Source organism: Danio rerio, chromosome 7 (assembly GCF_049306965.1).
Source record: "Danio rerio strain Tuebingen ecotype United States chromosome 7, GRCz12tu, whole genome shotgun sequence".
In the NCBI taxonomy this organism is placed as follows: Eukaryota; Metazoa; Chordata; class Actinopteri; order Cypriniformes; family Danionidae; genus Danio; species Danio rerio.
The window spans coordinates 78,325,422-78,347,500 of record NC_133182.1 but is presented as its reverse complement, the minus strand read 5'-3'; the positions used below and the strand labels follow the sequence as shown (position 1 = coordinate 78,347,500).

The 22,079-nt window shown below is 40.2% G+C and overlaps 2 protein-coding genes across 29 annotated transcripts in view; one reads left to right on the top strand and one right to left on the bottom strand.

Annotated features, from left to right (window-relative positions):
* The window catches only part of LOC100334018 (equilibrative nucleoside transporter 2), a 112,278-nt gene that overhangs the window by 50,136 nt on the left and 40,063 nt on the right, over nucleotides 1–22,079 (bottom strand). The window lies entirely within an intron of this gene.
* Nucleotides 1–22,079, top strand: part of mpdz (multiple PDZ domain crumbs cell polarity complex component) — a 109,042-nt gene that overhangs the window by 75,551 nt on the left and 11,412 nt on the right. For 5 of the 28 annotated variants that reach the window (XM_073907637.1, XM_073907633.1, XM_073907626.1 and 2 more), the window contains 13 exons: nucleotides 1,287–1,367; nucleotides 1,760–1,822; nucleotides 5,312–5,371; nucleotides 7,478–7,637; nucleotides 9,383–9,579; nucleotides 10,796–10,887; nucleotides 10,970–11,042; nucleotides 13,933–13,986; nucleotides 14,078–14,161; nucleotides 16,192–16,342; nucleotides 16,430–16,575; nucleotides 16,858–16,941; nucleotides 18,387–18,580. In XM_073907637.1, the coding sequence (XP_073763738.1) occupies nucleotides 1,287–1,367; nucleotides 1,760–1,822; nucleotides 5,312–5,371; nucleotides 7,478–7,637; nucleotides 9,383–9,579; nucleotides 10,796–10,887; nucleotides 10,970–11,042; nucleotides 13,933–13,986; nucleotides 14,078–14,161; nucleotides 16,192–16,342; nucleotides 16,430–16,575; nucleotides 16,858–16,941; nucleotides 18,387–18,580 (1,439 nt within the window). Of the gene's footprint in view, nucleotides 1–884; nucleotides 972–1,286; nucleotides 1,368–1,759; nucleotides 1,823–5,311; nucleotides 5,372–7,477; nucleotides 7,638–9,382; nucleotides 9,580–10,795; nucleotides 10,888–10,969; nucleotides 11,043–13,932; nucleotides 13,987–14,077; nucleotides 14,162–16,191; nucleotides 16,343–16,429; nucleotides 16,576–16,857; nucleotides 16,942–18,386; nucleotides 18,581–22,079 lie in introns of all 28 variants that reach the window. The other 23 variants (XM_073907645.1, XM_073907638.1, XM_009303673.5 and 20 more) reach the window with 9 other exon arrangements.

Below are 22,079 nucleotides of genomic sequence, written 5' to 3'. Positions count from 1 at the left end.
TCTGTCTGTCTGTCCTTATGTCTGTCTGTCTGTCTGTCCTTCTGTATGTCTGTCTGTCCTTCTGTCTGTCTTTCCTTCTGTCTGTCTTTCTGTCTGTCTGTCCTTCTGTCTGTCTGCCTGTCTGTCCTTCTGTCTGTCTGTCCTTCTTTCCATCTGTCTGTCTGTTTATCTGTTTGTTTATCTGTCTGTCTGTCCTTCTGTCTATCTGTCTGTCTGTCCTTCTTTCCGTCTGTCCGTCTGTTTGTCTCTATATCTGTCTGTCTGTCTGTCTGTCTGTCTGTCTGTCTGTCTGTCTGTCTGTCTGTCTCTCTGTCTGTCTCTCTGTCTGTCCTTCTGTCTGTCTTTCCTTCTGTCTGTCTGTCCTTATGTCTGTCTGTCTGTCTGTCTGTCTGTCTGTCCTTCTGTCTGTCTGTCTGTCTGTCTGTCCTTCTGTCTGTCTGTCTGTCTGTCTGTCTGTCTGTCTGTCTGTATGTCTGTCTGTCCTTCTGTCTGTCTGTCTGTCTGTCTGTCCTTCTGTCTCTCTGTCTGTCTGTATGTCTGTCTGTCTGTCTGTCTGTATGTCTGTCTGTCTGTCTGTCCTTATGTCTGTCTGTCTGTCTGTCTGTCCTTATGTCTGTCTGTCTGTCTGTCTCTCCATCTGTCTGTCTGTCTGTCTGTCTGTCTGTTTTTCCTTCTGTCTGTCTGTCTGTCTGTCTGTGTGCCTGTCTCTCCATCTGTCTGTCTCTCTGTCTGTCCTACTGTTTGTTTGTGTGTGTGTCTGTCTGTCTCCTCTCTCTGTCTGTCTATCTCACCATCTGTCTCTCCATCCATCCATCCATCAATCTGTCTGTCTCTTCTGTGCTTATATCTCCATCTGTCTCTCCGTCCACCTGTCTGTCCGTCAGCCTGACTCTCAGTATAGTGTCGACTCTCCTCCTGTAATAGAGAAGTGTGGTCCTGCTTTAAAATGCTTCTATGTGCCGAAGTGTCAGGTAATTTCTCTCCGGCACTCTTATCTCTGCATCCCAGCATTCCTTCCTCCCTCCCATCGGCATCACTCCATCAGCTGTGCTCAGAATCTGCCAGTAAATCAACTTAAACACATTCACCAGCAAACACAATCAAATCAGACTAAAGAATTAACGCTCCAAAATTCAGCCGTTCGCCATTCATGTCCCAAGCCAAGGCTCTTTAGTTTTCATAACTCCACTCTGACATATACGTTGTGCTGTAAAGGGTGTTCTCTCAGGATTAAATGTGTTCAGGCTGATGTGCTGGCGTGCTGACCGTCTGTGTTGTGCTTATAGAAACCTCCCGTATCCTTCCTTCAGCTGAAGCAAAACCTCCGTCCTTCCCCTGAATCCTGCTTTACGTACAAACCGCCACAGGTTAGACGTGTGTCTCTGTGTTTATTGTGTGTTATGTTTATTAAAACACTGATTTCAATGGTTCCCTCTTTATAAACATGTCTGTGCCAGTGTCATGAGTTTGATGATGCTGTAATTCCTTTGTTCTGAATGTTATTCAATTATTCCTCAATGATATGTCTCTGTAAATATCGTCAGTGTGAAAAGAAACACGATTTGCTGTGGTCAGACTGCCCCCTAGTGTTCATTTTACCTGCAAACTGCAGTCAAACATATGTTGAAGTACGTTTTAGCTGACGTATGTATTTCCATTGACTTTATCTGTGTAAATGGCATCATTGAGGTCGTGTCGAGAGGTGTTTTCGGAGGATTGGGTTTAACGAGGACTGTTGTATAATTTTTCATCATGTCAGACATCGGTTCTGGATCCAGTGGAGGAGATTTCAGCGTTCAGCTCAAACAACGGCAGTGAGAAGGTCAGTAAAATAATGCTCACAATATAGTTCATGTGTAACTTCGCTCTGTTATACATCATTTGGGAAATATTTATAAATGACAAAAATTTCAAAGGGGGTTTTATATATATATATATATATATATATATATATATATATATATATATATATATATATATATATATATATATATATATATATATATATATATATATATATATAATCTTTATTTTATTTTTTTATTTTCCATATATTACAGCATTAATAACACTTATAAAATACACAACATAATTTTTTTCTTTTATTTTAATGCTTAATTAATGCTTTTTGAATTTGCTTATTTTTAATATTTTCTAATTTTAGTTATATGTAATATTATTATTATTATATGTAATAATATGTATTATTTTATATTTAAATACATTTGAACCTTTTTATCCTATTTTTGTTTTTAAAAGCATTTTATTTACAATATATTAAATCATTTTTAGCATTAGTTTTGTTAATGCATTCATAATTAATATTTATGACAGAAAAAAAATATATGCTTAATTTAATTCATATTTTAGATTTGCTATTTTCTTTTACTTTTAGTTTAAAGTTTTACTAATGTGATGTAGTCATGTGCTTTATTTATTTATTTTTTGTAATATTTATATTTAATTTAATTTATTTAGAAATTTAAATATTTAGTCATTTTAATATTTATTCGAGCTAAAAAAAAATTAGGTTTATTATATATATAATATCTGTTGCTAAATGGTCTGTCTCTAAAAGTGTGGGGGACGTATCCCCCCTGTCCCCCCTTTTTCTATATAAATTTGCTAATAAATTTTTATGTATTATGCTGTATATTGCATGTATTAGCATTATTTAAAAAAATTTGATATTTATGTGTTTCTCAGTTTGTTAACCATATCAACCTTAGACTGTTTATTGATATAATAAACTATTTTGGGCTGCACGGTGGCTCAGTGGTTAGCACTGTGGCCTCACAGAAAGAACGTCGCTGGTTCGAGTCCCAGCAGAGTCAGTTGAACAGACATGTTCTCCCCATGTTTGCGTGGGTTTCCTCCAGGTGCTCTCTTTTCCCCCACAGTCCAAACACGTGCAATTGGAGAAACGATGAACTAAATAGCGGTTCATTACGCTGTGGCGTCCAATAAATGAGACTAAGCCGAAGGAAAATGAATGAAGGAACTATTTTTCTCCAGGGAGAGAGATAACCTTGAATTTTTTATCCATTCATTCATTTTTCTTTAGCTTAGTCCCTTTATTCATCAGGGGTCACCACAGCAGAATGAACCGCCAGCTATTCCAGCATATGTTTTATACAGCGGATGCCCTTCCAGCTGCAACCCAGTTCTGGGAAACACCCATTCACAATCAGTCACACACTACGGCCAATTTAATCTATTTAATTCCCCTATAGCACATGTGTTTGGACTCTGGGGGAAACCAGAGCACGCGGAGGAAACCAATATGGGAAGAACATGCAAACTCCACACAGAAATGCCAACTGACCCAGGTGGGACTCGAAATCAGTGACCTTCTTGCTGTTAGGAGACAGTGCTAACCTGTATAGATGATTTCAGTATATTTAATGTTAGATGTCGATGTGATGGTAGGTGTTTCTCTAATAGCCTGTCAGTTTAATCCTGATTATTTCCCACATAATTGTGCAGGGAAATATAATGTGAATCTGTGCTCCAGGCTGGATTTTCCTCATCACAAACAACCTGGAAATAGCAGAGACTTTTACAATGGAGCCTGTCATGCTTAGAGACGCCATGGAAATGTCTGTAATGTGATTTTTGTAGATCTTCATTTCAGAGCGGCTCGTTTTGAAGCAAAGCGCATTCGTGACGCGTGTTAGCAGCTAATAACTGTTTGATGATGCGGAAAGCAAATGTTCCTCTTGTTAATGTTGTTTCCATGCCAGAGAAGAGGACAAGAATCACTCAGATCTGTTCATTCCTGAGATTTATTTCTGCGCTTTCTTCATTCAGTTGTTAATCACAAAAAAAGCCACCAAAATAATGTGAGACAACTTTGCTTTCTTGTGAAATGTTCATTTACCGGTCTGACTAACAGAGCCTTTAACGACAGTTGCTTGCTTTATTTGTCTATTTATTTATTAAGTTATTCATTCATTCAATAATTCATTCATTTATATATTTATTTATTCATTCATTTAATTATTAATTTATTGATTTATTTATTCCTTTAATTATTCATTCATTTATGCATTTATTTATTCATTTATTTGTTTATTTATTTAATAATTTAATCATTCATTTATTAATTTGTTAATTCATTCCCCTATTCATTATTTGTTTATTCGTTTATTTATTTACTCATTCATTTAATCATTTATTTATTAATTTATTCTTTCATTTACTTTAATTTATTTATTCATTCATTTATTCATTCATTTGTTTATTCATTCATTTATTTACTCATTCATTTAAACATTTATTTATTAATTTTTTCTTTAATTTATTTTATTTTAATTTATTTATTTATTCATTTATGCATTTATACATTCATTATTTATTTATTATTTATTCATTAATTTATTTGTTTATTTATTCATGTGTTTATTCATTCATTTATTTATTCATTCAATAATTCATTTATTTATATATTAATTTGTTCATTTATTTATCAATTCATTTACTCATTCATTTATTTTAGATATTTATTTGTTTATTCATTAATTCTTTCATTTTTGCATTTATCTATTCATTTATAAAAAAAAATTATTTGTTTATTCATAATTTTTTAATTATTTCATTTATTAATTAATTTATTCAATAATTTATTAATTTATTTTTTATTTTTTACTCTTTCGTTAATGCATTTATTTATTCATTCATTTATGCATTTATTTATTCATTTGTTTATTCGTTGATTTATTTACTCAATCATTCAATCATTTATTTATTAATTTATTCATTCATTTATTTTAATTAATTTATTTATCCATTGATTTATTCGTTTTGTTCATTCATTCATGCATTCATTTACGCATTTATTTATTCATTCATTCATTATTTTGAATATTTATGAATTTTCTTAACAGTTCGTTTACAAACGCTTTTTTATTTTTTATTAAATGCAGTGTATAAATTTACTGATGTTTTTGTTCTTATGTTTAAATTGTGAGTTAATTTTTTCTAGTTTTTATTTTATTTTAAGATTTAATAATCTGATTATGTTATTTTGTCATGTTTATCTTAAACTTAATGTATTTTATTGATTTTATTTATATATTTTGTTTTATTATATTTTGTTTAATTTAAAATATTATTACTTAATTTTTAAAGTCATGTGTTACCCGTTACTTAAAAAGTATTAATATCTCATATCTCGCATTTATTTGTAATGAGTTACCCACAACACTGATCAGCTGCCGTGATGAAGAATTAACAATAATAATAATAATATAGTGAATAATCTTACCTCTTTTCTTCTCCGTCTGACCGCCGCTGTTTTCTTTCTCTGTAGGACTCTAGAGCTTTCCTCCGTCTGTGTCCCACTAATCCTTTCACTGCTAGACCCTTTAAGGTTTGTGTGTGTGTTGTGTTTGTGTGTGTGTTTCTCTTCCATGTATATGACGTTATGACTCTTGTTTCATACGTGTGCATGTACAGTATATACCCTAAAACCCTCTTCTTTGCTAGTGCATTTATGTTGCATTGCGTTTGCTATTTTGAAGTACTTATAAAAATGCAAAAATCACTTTTATAAGAGGTTTAAACACAGTTGTGTGTCAGCAGTGTGTGAATATAACCAGCCTATAATGGTATTCATTGTATTATTTATAATCAGACTGCAGAAACACTTTGATTGACATTCTCCCTTTGTATGTGTCATCAGAGGGGGAAAGCCCCGCCCACTAGTGACCATCTCTCCCTCATTAGCATAGGGCATTAGTCTTGTTTTTGAATCTGCCACTATGCTGATGCATAGGTACTCGTAGCTCCGCCCTCTTTTGAAAAGAGCACAATCTCATTTGCATTTAAAGCGACAGTCACCAAAACACCACAATTAGCCTAAAAGGGTCAGTTTCAGAGAGTTATAAACATTATCTGTGTGCTATTTTGAGCTGAAACTCTAGGAAAACTTGTTTTACATCTTGTAAAAGGAGATTATAACAAATCCACCTTAATAAATAATTTATGAACTACTAATTTATCTTACAGAACTATACAAATTCTATTAATGGTTTTGTATTGCTCAATTAAACTAAAAAAGTTAAGGAATAATTTCATTTAAATAAGCTTTTAAACATCATTATATTATTGTTTTGCACAAAAACAAAATTGTAACTATAAATCTGCATGATTTTGTGTTTATTATGCATTGCACAATTTACATTTCTCTTTAGTATTTCAGCTTATATAATATATATTTATAAGCTAATTATGTAGTTAAATATATACAAATCATTTATTTTTATTTTGCATTATTTTATTGCACTTACAAATTGATGTATTCTAATCAGTTTTATCAAACTAAATATTAAAAATGTTATTTTATCCTGATGCTAAATTTAAAAAAAAAGATGTATTTTATATTTACTCAATATTTTTTCATAAATTTATGAATCTACAGAAAATGTTTAGCTATAAAGAAAGCAGAAGTTGTTAAACTACCAAATGAAGTCATAATAACAGGAGATTTGAAAATTGTTCTAAATATGTTCTAAGTGTTCTAAATATGTAAATGAGTAAATTAAAGAGCAGCCTGAACATTCAGTTAAACATCTGTTTTTCTCTCGCTGTGTTTATGAAGTGAAGTGAAATATTTACTATTAAGCACTCTACTATTTTCCCGCTATATATATATATATATATATATATATATATATATATATATATATATATATATATATATATATATATATATATATTTTTTTTTTTTTTTTTTTTAATTTATAATATATTTTAAACATTTACAAATCATGCATTTATATTATTCATTGCAATAATTATTGATGCATTCTATTCAGTGGCTTAAAGTGGATTTTGATGCTGAATAAACTAATTTTAGAGTTTTGTTTTGGACTACAATATACATTTTACTGTCTATTTTCTTATTAATCTGCATGATTTTCTTTATTCTGTGGAACAGAAAAGAGTTGTTAAACTTGGACTAAAGTGCATAATAAAGGTAGATTAGTAAATAAGAAATTATATAAATATGCAGATTAGAAAAGTGCAGCATGAACATTCGGATAAACATCTCCATTTTTGCTCCACAGATGACAGTCTTACAGTATATGACTCAATATTTCAGACGGTGTGCAGAAGAGTTAATGTTACAGCATAAATGAGATGTTGTGTAATTCTTCTCTCTTCATTGAGCATGAGCGTATCTGTCTGATGGATGATCTGCGGTGTGTGTTTTACAGAACAGCAGCACGTCTCTGTTTTATTGACTCTTCATGCTGAGAAATGGAGAACAGATTCAAGTGTTAAATGTTTGATTATGTTAACTTCATATTTCATGAGTTAATGGAGGATGCGGAGCTGACAGATGACGAGCTCACTGGATCCAAATCAAGTCTTAATTTTCTTTGTGTGTGTGTGTGTGTGTTTTTTTGCATGTGTGTGTGTTTTTGATTGCATTTGTGTGTCTTTGTGTGTGTGTGCATCTGTGTGTGTTCAGCTGAATCGTGACGAGTGTAAAGTCTCGGCTCTGTCTCTACCGGTGGTTCCTCATGTTGGAGAAACAGACTCGGACACGCTGACGGAGATTCCTGACCGACTGGACCTTCATCACAACGCTCCTGATGAGGAAGAGGAGGATGAGTACGGATACAGCTGGAGTGAGTCTCACTGACGCAGTTACACACTGCTGCCAGCAGAGTTGAAGCACACACTTAAAGCATGACCAGCACACTTAAAGTCGCCGTGAAACGGAAGTTACGCTTGTGAAAATAAGCTTGCCTTAAAATGAGAAAAAAAATGTAGGACAGTGCATGATATTGTGCTTCAGAAACTGATAACCCCGTGCTAAAGGACTGACAGCCCGCCCTAAAAGACTGATAGCTCCGCCCTAAAAGACTGATAGCACTGCCCTAAAAGACTGATAGCACTGCCCTAAAGGACTGATACCCCCACCCTAAATGACTGAAAGCCCGGCCCTAAAAGATTGATAGCCCCAGCCTAAAGGACTGATAGATCCGCCCTAAAAGACTGAGAGCCCCGCCCTAAAGGTCTGATAGCCCCACCCTGAAAGACTAGGACTGAGAGACCCAACCTAAAGGACTAGGACTGAGAACCCCACCCTAAAAGACTGATTTTCCCAGCCTTACGGACTGATAGCTCCACCCTAAAAGACTGAGAGACCCACCCTAAAGGTCTGATAGCCCCACTCTAAAGGACGGACAGACCCAACATAAAGGACTAGTACTGATAGCCTTGCCCTGAAGGACTGATAGCTCCGTCCCAAACGACAGATAGCCCACCCTATGGGACTGATAGCTCCGCCCCAAAGGACTGATAGCCCCACCCTAAAGGACTAATAGCCTAATAGCTCTAAAGGACTGGTAGCCCCATCCTAAAGTACTGATTGCATCGCTCTAAAGCACCAATAACCCTGCCCTAAAAGACTGATAGCCCCACTCTAAAGTACTAATAGCCCCACCCTAAAGTAGTGATAACCTTGCCCTAAAGCACTGATAGCCCCACCCTAAAGTAGTGATAACCATGCCCTAAAGCACTGATAGCCCCACCCTAAAAGACTGATAGCCCCCCCCAAAAGACTGATAGCCCCACTCTAAAGTACTTATAACCCCGCCCTAAAGTACTAATAGCCCCACCCTAAAAGACTGATAGCCCCACCCTAAGAGACTGATAGCCCCACCCTAAAGCACTGATTGCATCGCTCTAAAGCACCAATAACCCTGCCCTAAAAGACTGATAGCCCCACTCTAAAGTACTAATAGCCCCACCCTAAAAGACTGATAACCCTGCCCTAAAGCACTGATAGCCCCACCCTTAGAGACTGATAGCCCCACCCTAAAGCACTGATAGCCCCGCCCTAAAAGACTGATAGCCCCACCTTAAAGCACTGATAGCCCCACCCTAAGAGACTGATAGCCCCACCCTAAAGCACTGATAGCCCCGCCCTAAAAGACTGATAGCCCCACCCTAAAGCTTTGATAGCCCCACCCTAAAAGACTTATAGCCCCACCCCAAAGCACTGATAGCCCCGCCCTAAAAGACTGATAGCCCCACCCTAAAGTACTGGTAGAACCTGTGTTTTTGACTGTTTGGCGCTATTTTGTGATTAAATAATGTGCAGTACAATGTTTTTGTTAAATGATGTTTTGTATGTAGTAGTAGTGTAATAAACAGGATAAAGTACATCCAGAAGGGTTATCAAAGAATAACAACCATCCTGGATGTAATTTATCCCTTACCTAATGCACTTCAATATGTTCATTTAAATTTTTCCTATACTTGTGCGTGCGCGTGTGTGTGCGCGTGTGTGTGCGCGTGTGTGTGCGCGTGTGTGTGTGTGTGTGTGTGTGTGTGTGCGTGTGTGTGTGTGTGTGTGTGTGAGAAGAGAAGGTCAGCGAGCGCTATGGTCGTCTGCCGGGTGAGCTCCACATCCTCCAGCTCGAGAAAGGTCGTGCGGGTTTGGGTTTGAGTCTGGCTGGCAACCGCGATCGTTCTCGAATGAGTGTGTTTGTGGTCGGCATTGATCCCAGCGGTGCGGCCGGACAAGATGGACACATCCTGGTGGGAGATGAGCTGCTGGAGGTAAACCCCATAAGAAAAAAATACTATAGTAGCTTATGGTAAATAACACAGTATTTTTGAACCATACTAATCTAAAGTGTATAAAACTGTATATATTATAGTATTTACAACTCTTTGTTGATTAATGGGGTCACAGCAAGAAAGTCGCTGGTTCGAGTCCAGGCTGGGACAGTTTCTGTGTGGAGTTTGCATTAACTCATTCATTCATAACTCATTCATTCATTTTCCCTTGGCTTAGTCTCTGATTATCAGAGGTTGCCACAGTTGAATGAACTGCCAATTATTTCAGCATATGTTTTATACAGCGGATGCTCTTCCATACTGGGAAACACCCATACACACTCATACACTACAGCCAATTTTGTTTACCAATTCCCCTATAGCGCATGTGTTTGGACTGTGAGGAAAACCAGAGTACCCGGAGGAAACCCACGCCAACACGGTGAAAACATGCAAACTCCACACAGAAATGAAAACTGGCCCACCCGGGACTTGAACCAGCGACCTTCTTGCTGTGAGGCGACAGTGCTAACCACTGAGCCACCGTGCCACCTTAACTGGACATTTACTGAATTAATTTTTAGCGTAGCCCCACCCAAAAAGACTGATACCCCCACCCTAAAGCACTGATAGCCTCACCCTAAAGCACTGATAGCCCCGCCCTAAAAGACTGATAGCCCCACCCTAAAGCACTGATACCCCCACCCTAAAGCACTGATAGCCCCACCCTAAAGCACTGATAGCCCCACCCTAAAAGACTGATAGCCCCACCCTAAAGCACTGATAGCCCCACCCTAAATGACTGATAGCCCCACCCTAAAGCACTGATAGCCCCACCCTAAAAGACTGATAGCCCCACCCTAAAAGACTGATAGCCCCACCCTAAAAGACTGATAGCCCCACCCTAAAAGACTGATAGCCCCGCCCTAAAAGACTGATAGCCCCACCCTAAAGCACTGATAGCCCCACCCTAAAAGACTGATAGTCCCGCCCTAAAACACTGATAGCCCCACCCTAAAATACTGATAGCCCCACCCTAAAGCACTGATAGCCCCACCCTAAAAGACTGATAGCCCCACCCTAAAGCACTGATAGCCCCGCCCTAAAAGACTGATAGACTGATAATTTTTAGCATCTACAAATAGAGATGCTCACTTCTATTACAAGCAGGATAACAAACCTCTGCTGAACATGTGCTGATTACTCTCGTTTTCAGATTAACGGTCAGGTTCTGTACGGTCGCAGTCATCAGAACGCCTCCGCCATCATTAAAAGCGCCCCTTCAAAGGTCAAGATCATCTTCATCCGGTGGGTCTGAGGTCTGGATGTGTAGTTCATTTAATCTAATGTGTTTTGAACGCCTGAATCATGTGCTGTGGGTGTGTTTCAGGAATGGAGATGCTCTGAGTCAGATGGCTGTCGGCCCAATGAAAGACACAGACTCGCCTGACACACACATAGAGGTGAGCTTTATTACCACTGACTGAGCACAATCCTTAAAAAGATACACTGATTTTACAGCTCTCTTACAGTGTAACAGTTTGAGTCATTTATGAATCCAATCCATCCATTTATGTCTGTAGCTTAGCTTAGCATAGATCATTGAATCAGATTAGACCATTAGCATCTCACGAAAATATTCAAAGAAGAGATTTGATCATTTGCCTATTTAAAGCTTGTTGTTTCTATAGCTATATTATGTACTAATGTAACCCCGCCGGTCCTACACCACCCTACCCGCTCCAAGCTGGTATCGAACCGGCAACCTTCCGCATCGGGTGCTCTACAAAGGAGGCTAAAGACCATGGCCTCCAGTGTCTGTCGCTTGAGCACCTTTAAAGGTCAGAGGAGTGAGGTTTACCTGCACAGCACACACTAGCTGGCCTCCATTGCACTCACCACCCTAACCTTCACTCCCATCCGGGTCACGGCACCAATATAACCCTTCCGGTCCTTACCACCCAACCCGCTCTGGTATCGAACCGGCGACCTTCCGCATGGGAGTTGGGTGCTCTACCAAGGAGGCTAAAGACCATGCGTCTAGTGACTGTCGCTAGAGCACCTTTAGAGGTCAGAGGAGTGAGGTTTACCTGCACAGCACTCACTAGCTGGCCTCCGTTACACCAAGACTGACTAAAAATGAAAAGGTGCTAGTTTCTTTACGGCTAGGAACTATACTCTCATTCTGGTGTCATAATCAGAGGGAATTTTGTGGCTGTATAAAATAATACTAATACTAAGGCATAAAGTAATACTATCATAATATCATTGCGTCATATTGACCGCAAAATGTCTTGATTTTTACACCAGAATGAGAGTAAATGTCAAAATGATCAATATTCCTTCTTTGTTTTGTTTTTTTGAGGTAGATGCTAAAGGTCTAATCTGATTCAATGATCTATACTAAGCGGAGTTAAAAGTGCTCCTGCCAGACCCTGAGATCAGCTGAATGGATGAAAAAATGGTAATACTCAGTGGCGTAGCGCAAAATGCGGAGGCCCCCTGCAGGGATCACTGACGGGGCCCCCAGTTGAAGGGGGGCCGAACGCGGGGAAGCGATCACAAATTGAGGAGCGGGGAAAGGAGGCGGTGTGGAGCAACAACACGGGGAATCCTTCACAAACTGAGGAGCGATCACAAACTGAGGAGCGGGAAAGGGGGCGGGGTGGAGCGACAACGCAGGGAATCCTTCACAAAGTGAGGAGCGATCACAAACCGAAAGCAGCGAGAGCGTCAGAGTAGCCAGAAGTCATTCATTTTTAAGGAGAACTGGCGGCGAGAAACAGCGTGGCGCGTCTTCTCCTGTGTGGAATTCGCCCGCGCCATTCCCGCAATTTGCGTCATTCGCGCCGCGCCATTCGCACGTATCACGCCGCAGAATGTCTATTCGCGCGTTTGCATTAACTTAACATGTAAAACGCTCGCGCTTGACGCGCGTGCCGCGTCTGGTGCGAACGCAGCACTAGGAAAGTAGAACCAGATCATAGTACATGAGTACGGTCACGCTTTACAGTAAGGTTTCATTACTAATATGTGTTTACTGAAAGGAACTAATTATGAACAATACTTGTACAGCATACAATAATCATAGTTTAACATTTAATGATGTATTATTAGAGGCGGCACGGTGGCGCAGTGGTTAGCACCGTCACCTCACAGCAAGAAGGTGGCTGGTTTGAGCCTCAGCTGAACCAGTTGGCGTTTCTGTGTGGAGTTTGTATGTTCGCATAGGTTTCCTGGTGGCCGTAGTGTATGTGTGTGAATGAGTGTGTATGGATGTTTCCCAGTACTGGGAGGGCATCCGCTGTGTAAAGCCTTATTTATACTTCTGGGTCAAGGGATTGCCGTGACCCACGGCGCATGCAACGTGCGTAGCTGTGCATTCATACTTCTGCGCACTGTTTCTGTTGCTTTGCATTAACACTTCCGTTACGCTAGCTGGCAGTAGGTGTTAATGTTCCTCTGTGTCGAGTTTCTTCACTGGTGTTTTTAACGCTTCCTGAATGTACAAGTGGCTGAAACTCACTCATTTTTAGGCAGGAACCATTCGGTAAACACAAAGCAACAGTCTCCATCCGGAGCTCCTTGTAAACAGTCGACACTTGTAAACAGTCGCTTCATCGGGCTCTTGGTCCCGCCTTCACTCGTCAGCGCTTCCAAGCTGACCAATCACAGAGCTTGCGCTACGCGTCGTTGCGACATGTAGTTACATTTTTAAGAAGTGCACATCAGCGATGTCGATGGCCACGGCGGGGACATTGCGTCCATGCATAGGCTGCGCCGTAGCATACGCGTGCGCTTGATGCAGACGTATAAATCAGTCTTAAAACATATACTGGATAAGTTGGCGGTTCATTCTGCTGTGGTGACTCCAGATGAATAAAGGGACTAAGCCGAAGGAGAATGAATGAATGAATGAATGAATGAATGAATGAATGATGCATTGTAAAAATCGAAATTCAAGTTTGTTACCATCAGTTAATGCAGTGTGAGTTAACATGGGCGGCACGGTGGCTCAGTAGTTAGCATTGTGGCGTCACAGCAAGAAGGTTGCTGGTTTGAGTCCCGGCTGGGTCAGTTGGTGTTTCAGTGTGGAGTTTGCATGTTCTCCCCGTGTTAGTGTGGGTTTCCTCCGTGTGCTATAGGGGAATTAATGAACTAAATTGGTCGTAGTGTATGAGTGTATGTGTATGTATGTGTGATTCACTATACTGGGTTGCGGCTGGAAGGGCATCCACTGTGTAAAACATATGCTAGAATAGTTGGAGGTTCATTCTGCTGTGGCAGCCCCTGATAAATGAGAGACTACGCCGAAATGAATGAATGTAATAGCAGTATTTCCCTCCTCTTCAGGCAGAGTCTGTCAGTTCAACACTGGACCTGATCCAGCACATCAGTCTGCCGGTGGTGAGACACACTTCACTTCTCTATACACTCTTCTGTGTTTTCTCTCTCTCTCCATCTCTGATATGAACTGTTATCTATGTCCTGAATGGAGGAGGATGGAGGAGTCGGGATGGAGGAGGACAGCAGGAGCGGATGCAGCATACACAGTGTCGAGGAGAACGGAGCCGCTGGATGGGTAAGAGTTATCAAGTGTGCACATTTACAGATGTGTGAGAGTTTTAGAAAATATGTATGCTTTTACTTCTGCCATGGCGTTCACTTTTATCCCGTGGCACTTCTTGTAAAGATTATCCGGTGCCTAAGTCAAAGTTAATGCGTGGTAGACACATGATGTTGTACTCTCTGCTTGGTCTGTGTCCGAGTCGTACATGTACGGCTGAATGCTGATCCTCTCATGTAGCTTAGCTTCTCTCTGTCTGCCTGTCTGTTGCCAACACAGAGCATGGGAGCTCTTGGCTCCGCCCCCTTGTTACGTTGGGCGGAAAGTCGAAACTAATTTTCATATGAAGCAACACGCCTCTAAAACAGCAAGCTGTGTGCACACCCCCAACAAGACACTTTTTAACACATTATAATCATAGACTGTAAAATATATGGACGTAGTATCCGTGACGTCACCCGTAGGTTTCTAAAGAGCGCAAAAGAAGCCACAAGTAGGCGTGGCCAACCGTCGCCATTTTGTTCGCGCGTCATCACACCCACGGCGGGATACCAAACAAGGGCAAAGAGGTGGAGAGTGGGCGGAGCTACAGACACCTGCTGGCATTTTGCTTGGACCTGGCTCAGACACACTTTACTTTGGGAGAACGCTTAATACTTTATCACCTGCGACTCGCTTGTGTTCTGACCACTTGTGCTTGGCTGTACACTATATAAATAAAGTGTTTAGACTTTTAAAAACACTGCTGTAACACACTGAGCCACTAAACGTTGCTCTTATGACGTTTTTCAACAGGAGGAAAACACGAATTACTTCCAAACACTTTAGATATAGTCTGTGTTAGTTAATGTAAGACTATTGATGAACTCCAGCATAACACTGTATGACAACGCTTCAGATGACTGATCTACAGCCTACAGCTAATCAATCTGACAGATACTGGAGTGCATTACAGCTCTAAATATAAATATAAACGATAAATGATCTTAAATAAAACAAAAACATGTATAGAGATGGTATATAATTATATAACTTTACTCACATGGGAAACGGAGGCCACGTGAATGGTTTGTGAGCACAATTAAGTGCACTCAGCATGCCATGCCATCTAATAATTGTAGGAAACAAGTCCAAAAGGCAGTCGACTGTGTAAAGCCACATAAAACAACACAGAAATACGATAAATATGCCGAGTTCAGTGGCTAATCTGCAGGATTCAGCTGAGGTGACGTGACGGCGACCAGCGAGACCTAGCTGTCACTCAAGTGGCCACGCCCTTAATTATGCAAACTTAATATAACTTAATATAAAGGAAACGGATGAGTTATAAATAAATTCACCCCCTCACAGTTGTGATGAAGGGTAATATTAGCTGTATTAACCAAAATCTTTCTTATTAGCAGGGTGTAAACACGTTTTTTCTGCTGTAAAGTTGGTCATTCTAACAGTGGGCTCGATTGAATTTTGCTCTGTTTTGGAGCCAGGAGCGGCCAGGACTAGCGGAATTTCAGATGAATTGCAGTTTTTGTTACTTCCGTATTGGCTTCCTGAGGGAGAGCGGGAGGTTGCCGCTTGATTATAATAAACAAATCTGAACTGTGTGTTGAACTGGATCTAAACCGGCACACTCAGAAGAACCACAATATTAATATTAAATCATAAAAAAGAGTTAAAATATGTGCCCTTTAAAAAATCCTGAAAAATATTGATTATTAAGCAAGAAGTGATTAGGGATGTTTTCAACATTTATAATCATAAAAAATGGTTTCTTGAGCATGAAAACAGCCAATTTAAATTGTTTATGGCGTCATTATTAATTGAATATAATCTTGTTAATAAACTCTATTTTAAAATATATTCATTTAGTTTAATTTATAATAATATCTTAGAGTTTTTTCAGCCCCGCAGAAAAACGAGACTACTTTTAAAGGTGTAAAAGAAAACAAAAATCTGCACAGTAATGTGTGTAAAAATCAGTTATTATTTTTCAAATTCATCACACCTGATTGTTGAGGTCGGTGTGTGCGTGGATGTGTGTGTTACAGAAAGAACCTCAGAGCTCATTCAGTCTCACCATCTGCGCTGACTCCGCCCCCCAGCCCTCCTCATCCAGTCAGATGCCGTCAGGAGAATCAGAGCCAGCACTCAACCAGCTGTCGCTCCCACTGACATCATCAGAACCAGAGCCAATCAGGAGTAAGGGGGAGGGGTCAGGGAGTTGTTTTAGATAAAGGAGCACAGTTGTTTTAGGTTAAAGCTGATATTTCTGATTGTGTGATACAGACTCCAGCAGATGCTCCACACCGGCAACACTGGCGTCTGATCCGACCACATGTCCCATCATCCCCGGCTGCGAGACCACCATAGAGATCTGCAAGGGCAGAACGGGACTGGGTCTGAGTATAGTTGGTGGCTGCGATACTTTACTGGTGAATAATGACCACTTATTACAGGACTAATATTAGGACTAATACATTTAATTGTACGGCTTCTATGTGATATTCTAATGTGATATTAATTAACCCTTGTGTACTGTTCAAATTGACTACCCTTTCTTTATGTTTGTGCCCCATTGACTTCCATTATAATGATATTATTTGGATTGCAAAGCCTTGACAGCATTGGGAAAAGGTCAAATGTGTTGTTTTAATAACCTGATGCACACCCCTATAATAATAACACATGTAAAGACTCAGTGTGGCTCTATTCAGGGCGCTATAATCATTCATGAAGTGTACGAGGAAGGAGCTGCGTCTAAAGATGGCCGACTGTGGGCAGGAGATCAGATTCTGGAGGTAAAATCGTGAAAGATTTAGACATATGCCTGTGTTCAACAACTCAGTACAGGGTGGGCCGTTTATATGGATATACCTTAATAAAATGGGAATGTTTGGTGATGTTAACGTCCTGTTTGTGGCACATTAGTATATGTGAGGGGGCAAACTTTTCAAGATGTGTGGTGACCCTGGTGGATATTTTGTAGTCGGCCATTTTGGATATAACTTTTGTTTTTCTTTAATAGGAAGAGGGTCATGTGACACATCAAACTTACTGGGAATTTCACAAGAAAAACAATGGAGTGCTTGGTTTTAACCTAACTTTATTCTTTCATGAGTTATTTACAAGTTTCTGACCTCTTATAAAATGTGTTCAATGTGCTGCCTGTTGTGTTGGATTGTCAATGCAAGCCTCTTCTCCCACTCTTCACACACTGATAGCAACACCGCAGGAGGAACGCCAGCACAGGCTTCCAGTATCCGCAGTTTCAGGTGCTGCACATCTTGTATCTTCACACCATAGACAACAAAGATAGTTGGGCCATTCTTCATCAGTGGAATCCTCAAGGCCACTGGATTGACATTGCTCCATGATGATGTGTTTCACTCTTTATGCACTGAAGCTGGCACATTCCCTGAGTTTCTCCAGCAAGAAGGTGCACCACCACATTATGGGTGTCAGGCCCGAGCATTCCTACATGAACAGTTTCCTGACAAGTGGATTGGTCATCGTGGGCCAGTTGAATGACCCCCAAGGTCTTCTGATCTGACCGCCTTAGACTGTTAACTTTGGGGTCATCTGAAGGCAGTTGTCTATGGTGTAAAGATAAAAGATGTGCAGCACCTGGAACTATGGATACTGCAAGCCCGTGCTGGCATTCCTCCTGCGGTGTTGCTATCAGTGTTTGAAGAGTGGGAGAAGAGGGTCGCATTGACAATCCAAGTGACATTAAAAAACCCAATTTGTTTTTTCTTGTGAAATTCCCAATAAGTTTGATGTGTCACATGACCCTCTTCCTATTGAAAAAACTAAAGTTGGATCTAAGATTGCCGACTTCAAAATGGCCACCATGGTCACCACACATCTTGAAAAGTTTTCCCCCTCACATATACTAATGTGCTACAAACAGGACGTTAACATCACCAACCATTCCCATTTTATTCATGTGTATCCATATAAATGGCCACCCTGTAAATCGTAATGGAAATAATTCTGGCTAAAGTTTCACCTATTGTATGTACTCTTTATAATCCTTTCGAAATTTAATTTGGTTAAAACAAATGTTTACTCTGAGCATGCAATATAATAAAGCAATACACTAGGCATTTTTTGCTATTATACATGTTAATGTAACCTTTTCTATGGTCAATGAGCTTCAGTGATCAATCACAACAAGAAAGTACAATGTCTAATACGTAAATACTCACACAACTGTGCATATTAAAAATTCCTCCGCATGCAGGTGAATGGCATAGACCTGCGTGTGGCGACTCATGATGAAGCCATAAATGTCCTCCGTCAGACTCCGCAGCGCGTGCGGCTCTCCGTCTTCAGAGACGAGGCTCAGTATAAAGAGGAAGAGCTGTGGGACTCGCTGAGCGTCGAGCTGCAGAAGAAGCCCGGACAGGGACTCGGACTCAGCATCATCGGCCGAAGGTAATGTTGCACCAGATAACCAAACTAGAATAGGTATGTAAAGTACAGTAGGTGAGAGTTCAAAGTGGCTATTACCGCCAGAGCATATACCGCCACTGTTTGAAATAGCTGCCGCTCTGTTTTTAGTGTATGACCGCAGTTTGTGAATGAGCCACCAGGGGGCGCAAAGGGACGGGATGCGAACAGACAGAAATAGCCTTTACAGCAGCTTTAAATATGCTACTGTGCTTGTACATGAGATTAAACAATAAGTCAAAGCATTATAATTCCTTCATTAATCATTTCAAATTTGTTAACACGCTTTATTGTAAACTTTTTAAGTGCAAAGAGGACTCGTTTTGGAAAATAGAATTGAAGAAATAAAAGACAACTAACATGAAAGCACAAACATTCAGTACAAATAAGTAGTCTTAAATAAATAAATAAAGCAGTCTTTAAAGGGCCATGAAAGCCCCTCGTTTCAGCAGGGTGTTTTCACACCTCTACTTTGGAAAAAGTCAGAAAAGTGGGCGTGTCCAGCTCTGTTTAGGGGGGAGTGTCGGAGGAAGAAAAGAGGCTTGGTGTGGGAGTGTCTATTTGGGCGCGCTGAGTTTCAGAGTCAAAATACACACACACACAGGAGAAAGTGATGGTGTTTAACCTACATGGACATCTGTAGTCGAATTATTTGCCAAATTATTAAATGTTGGACTTTAACTGCTGTTTGGCTCTTTCAATCAGGGAATTCATTCATGTCCCTCACGGCAAACGAGATATGTGATTCGAGGAACTGCTCTAAGCGTGTATTTTTCATGCAATGTTTGATACCGCACGGCGAATGAGAGAAAAAAAACTCAGCATTTCCCGGAAACTTAGATGCACACGGCAGGTAGTGTCAGAAAGCCGCGTGTGTTATTCCGGTCACAAAATGCGGTAAAAACCCTACACGAGGTTAAAGTTTGGTTGTGGTGCTAACATGTTTACACTCGGTGCAATAGTTAACTTAGTTCGATACGAACAAACTGAATAAACAAAGAGCACTGGTCACTCACTTACCAAATCTGTAGAGGCAGGACAATCACCAGCAACTAGAGCCGCGTCTTTATTAAGAGGAGACTACAAGCGAATCCAGATCTCAGCGTTTGCAGATGAGAACAGCTCTCAGGTAAACAATAATCCTCCTTAGACACGTAAGTTATTGTTGTCGAGCGTCGCGTACACTGTTAATCCACACGTGACTCCAGCTGAGCTCTCACAGAGAGAAAATGAAAACGAAACTTAACGGCAGCAAACTATAAAAGCAACACTTCACGCTTGTTTTGCCAACACAACGTGGCGTCTCTGTCGTCTAAACACTGTGACTAATGAATATTAATGAAGTTGCGCAATAGAGCGCGCTGATTGGTTTGAACCGAGCCTTACTCATGCATTAATGCATCACACTGTAAGACGTAATAAGACACACTCTGGCACATTGGTCCAGTCTGCACGCTGGAATACACGCTATGATGTCATGACCGTGACGCACGGTCAAAAATTCGTTTTAAACCGGAAGTACGAATTTGCTTGAAATAACGCAAAAACAACCAATTTACACTTTTTAGTGAAATATAGGTGTCCAAATAGTGTTTTTAGCAGTGTGGGACACATATACGACTATCAACAGCTCAAACACATGTGTTTTGGGGTTTCGTGACCCTTTAAGCCTAAATATAGAGAGATGTTCAGTGTTTGCTATTCTGATAGGACTAAGACAAGATATTTTCATTTATGGAACATAAGCCAGACTAGTAAATGTGTGTGATGTGGAGCTAAATCTGTGCCAATATTTCACAAACAAATCCTGCCTTTTGCAAACAAACACGATCTGCATTGCAAAGACTCACTGGATTCGCAAACACTTTCAGAAACCACTTTGCAAAAAAAAAAAAAAAAAATCAGTTTGAGCAAAAAACAAAATAAAGGTATTCTGTTTTACCAATATAAATCCTATTTCATAAATAAACACAGTCCGTCTGCATGTAACTGTATGTAGCCATTGAACAAACACTTCTGCAGCTGCGTTCATTCAGGTTTCCTCACATGCGTTGGGCCATTTCTTCCACCAAGACAGCAGGTAGCGCTATGGGTCAACTTATGTTGGGTTCCTGGGGAAAGCCTGAAACCAGTGCTAACTACAGCTGAACTAAATAAACATTAAAGGGTCATGAAGTGAAGTTTATTCATGAACTAATTTCGAGAGGATCACGTGATTATGATTGAACACGGCTGTTTCTGCATTAGCATGTATGATCCACCAATCAGGCCATACCCACTATGAAGAGCCAGGGTTATTCACTACAGTCATCTTAGATTTGAAGAATCCCCCCTTCCACCCCCTACCTATTCACCTTTTCCTTCATAGGGCAGCACAGTGGTCCAGTGTTTAGCACTGTCGCCTCACAGCAAGAACGTCACCGGTTCTAGTCCTTTAACAGGCCGGCGGTCGTTTCTGTGCATAGTTTGCATGTTCCTCCTGTGCTCGCGTGGGTTTTCCCCGGGTCCTCCGGTTTCCTCCCACATTCCAGAAACATGCACAAGTGAATTGATCAATCTAAATTTAGCACTACAGTCAATCCCTCATCCTGCAGCATATCTCTCCATAGCATTCATTGTAGTCATCATCTCTTATCAAGGGGGGAGTTGTCGAGATCTACCTGAGCTCAAAGCTCTGCTCTCGCCCTGCAAACGGGAGGGAGCCCAGGGCTCAAGGACATTTTGAGCTCAGGGCTCTCTCCCGGGACAGTGTGCCAAACTTGCTTATATTGATCATCAGCTAAGTGTGAACTCTTGAAACACCAGAACACATGTTTTGAGCTGTTGACAGTCGTATATGTGCCCCACACTGCTATAAACACTATTAGGACACATATATCTCACTAAAGAGTCAAATTTGGTTGTTTTTGCGTTATTTCAAGCAAATTCGTGCTTCTGATTTTTAATGAATTTTTGAAGCTGCGTCACGGCCATGAGATCTTAGCGTGTGTTCCAGCGTGTAGACTGGACGTCTGTACCTGAGAGTGCCTTATTACATCTCTGAGTGTGCTGCATTAATGCATGAGTATGACTTGGTTCAAACCAATCAGCGCGCTCTATTGTGTATGTGGTGCAACTTCATTAATATGCATGATCGCTTCCAAGACCTGTTACAGTGTTCAGACTGCAGAAAGACGCCACGTTGTGTTGACAAGCGGGAGAACATGAATTGTTTGGGGATACGGGTCGTCAGTGTTGCGTTTATAATTTGCTGCAGTGAAGGTTTTGTTTTCATTTTCCCGCTATGAGAGCGCAGCTGGACTTACTTGTGGATTACAGTGCATGCGACGCGCGACTAAGTCTAAGGAACATTGTTTACCTGAGAGCTTTTCTCATCTGGAAATGGTGAAATCCAGATTTGCTGCTCGTCTCCTTTTAATAAAGACACGGCTCCTGTTGTTTTGATTGTCCTGTCTCTACAGATTTGGTAAGTGTGTGATCAGTG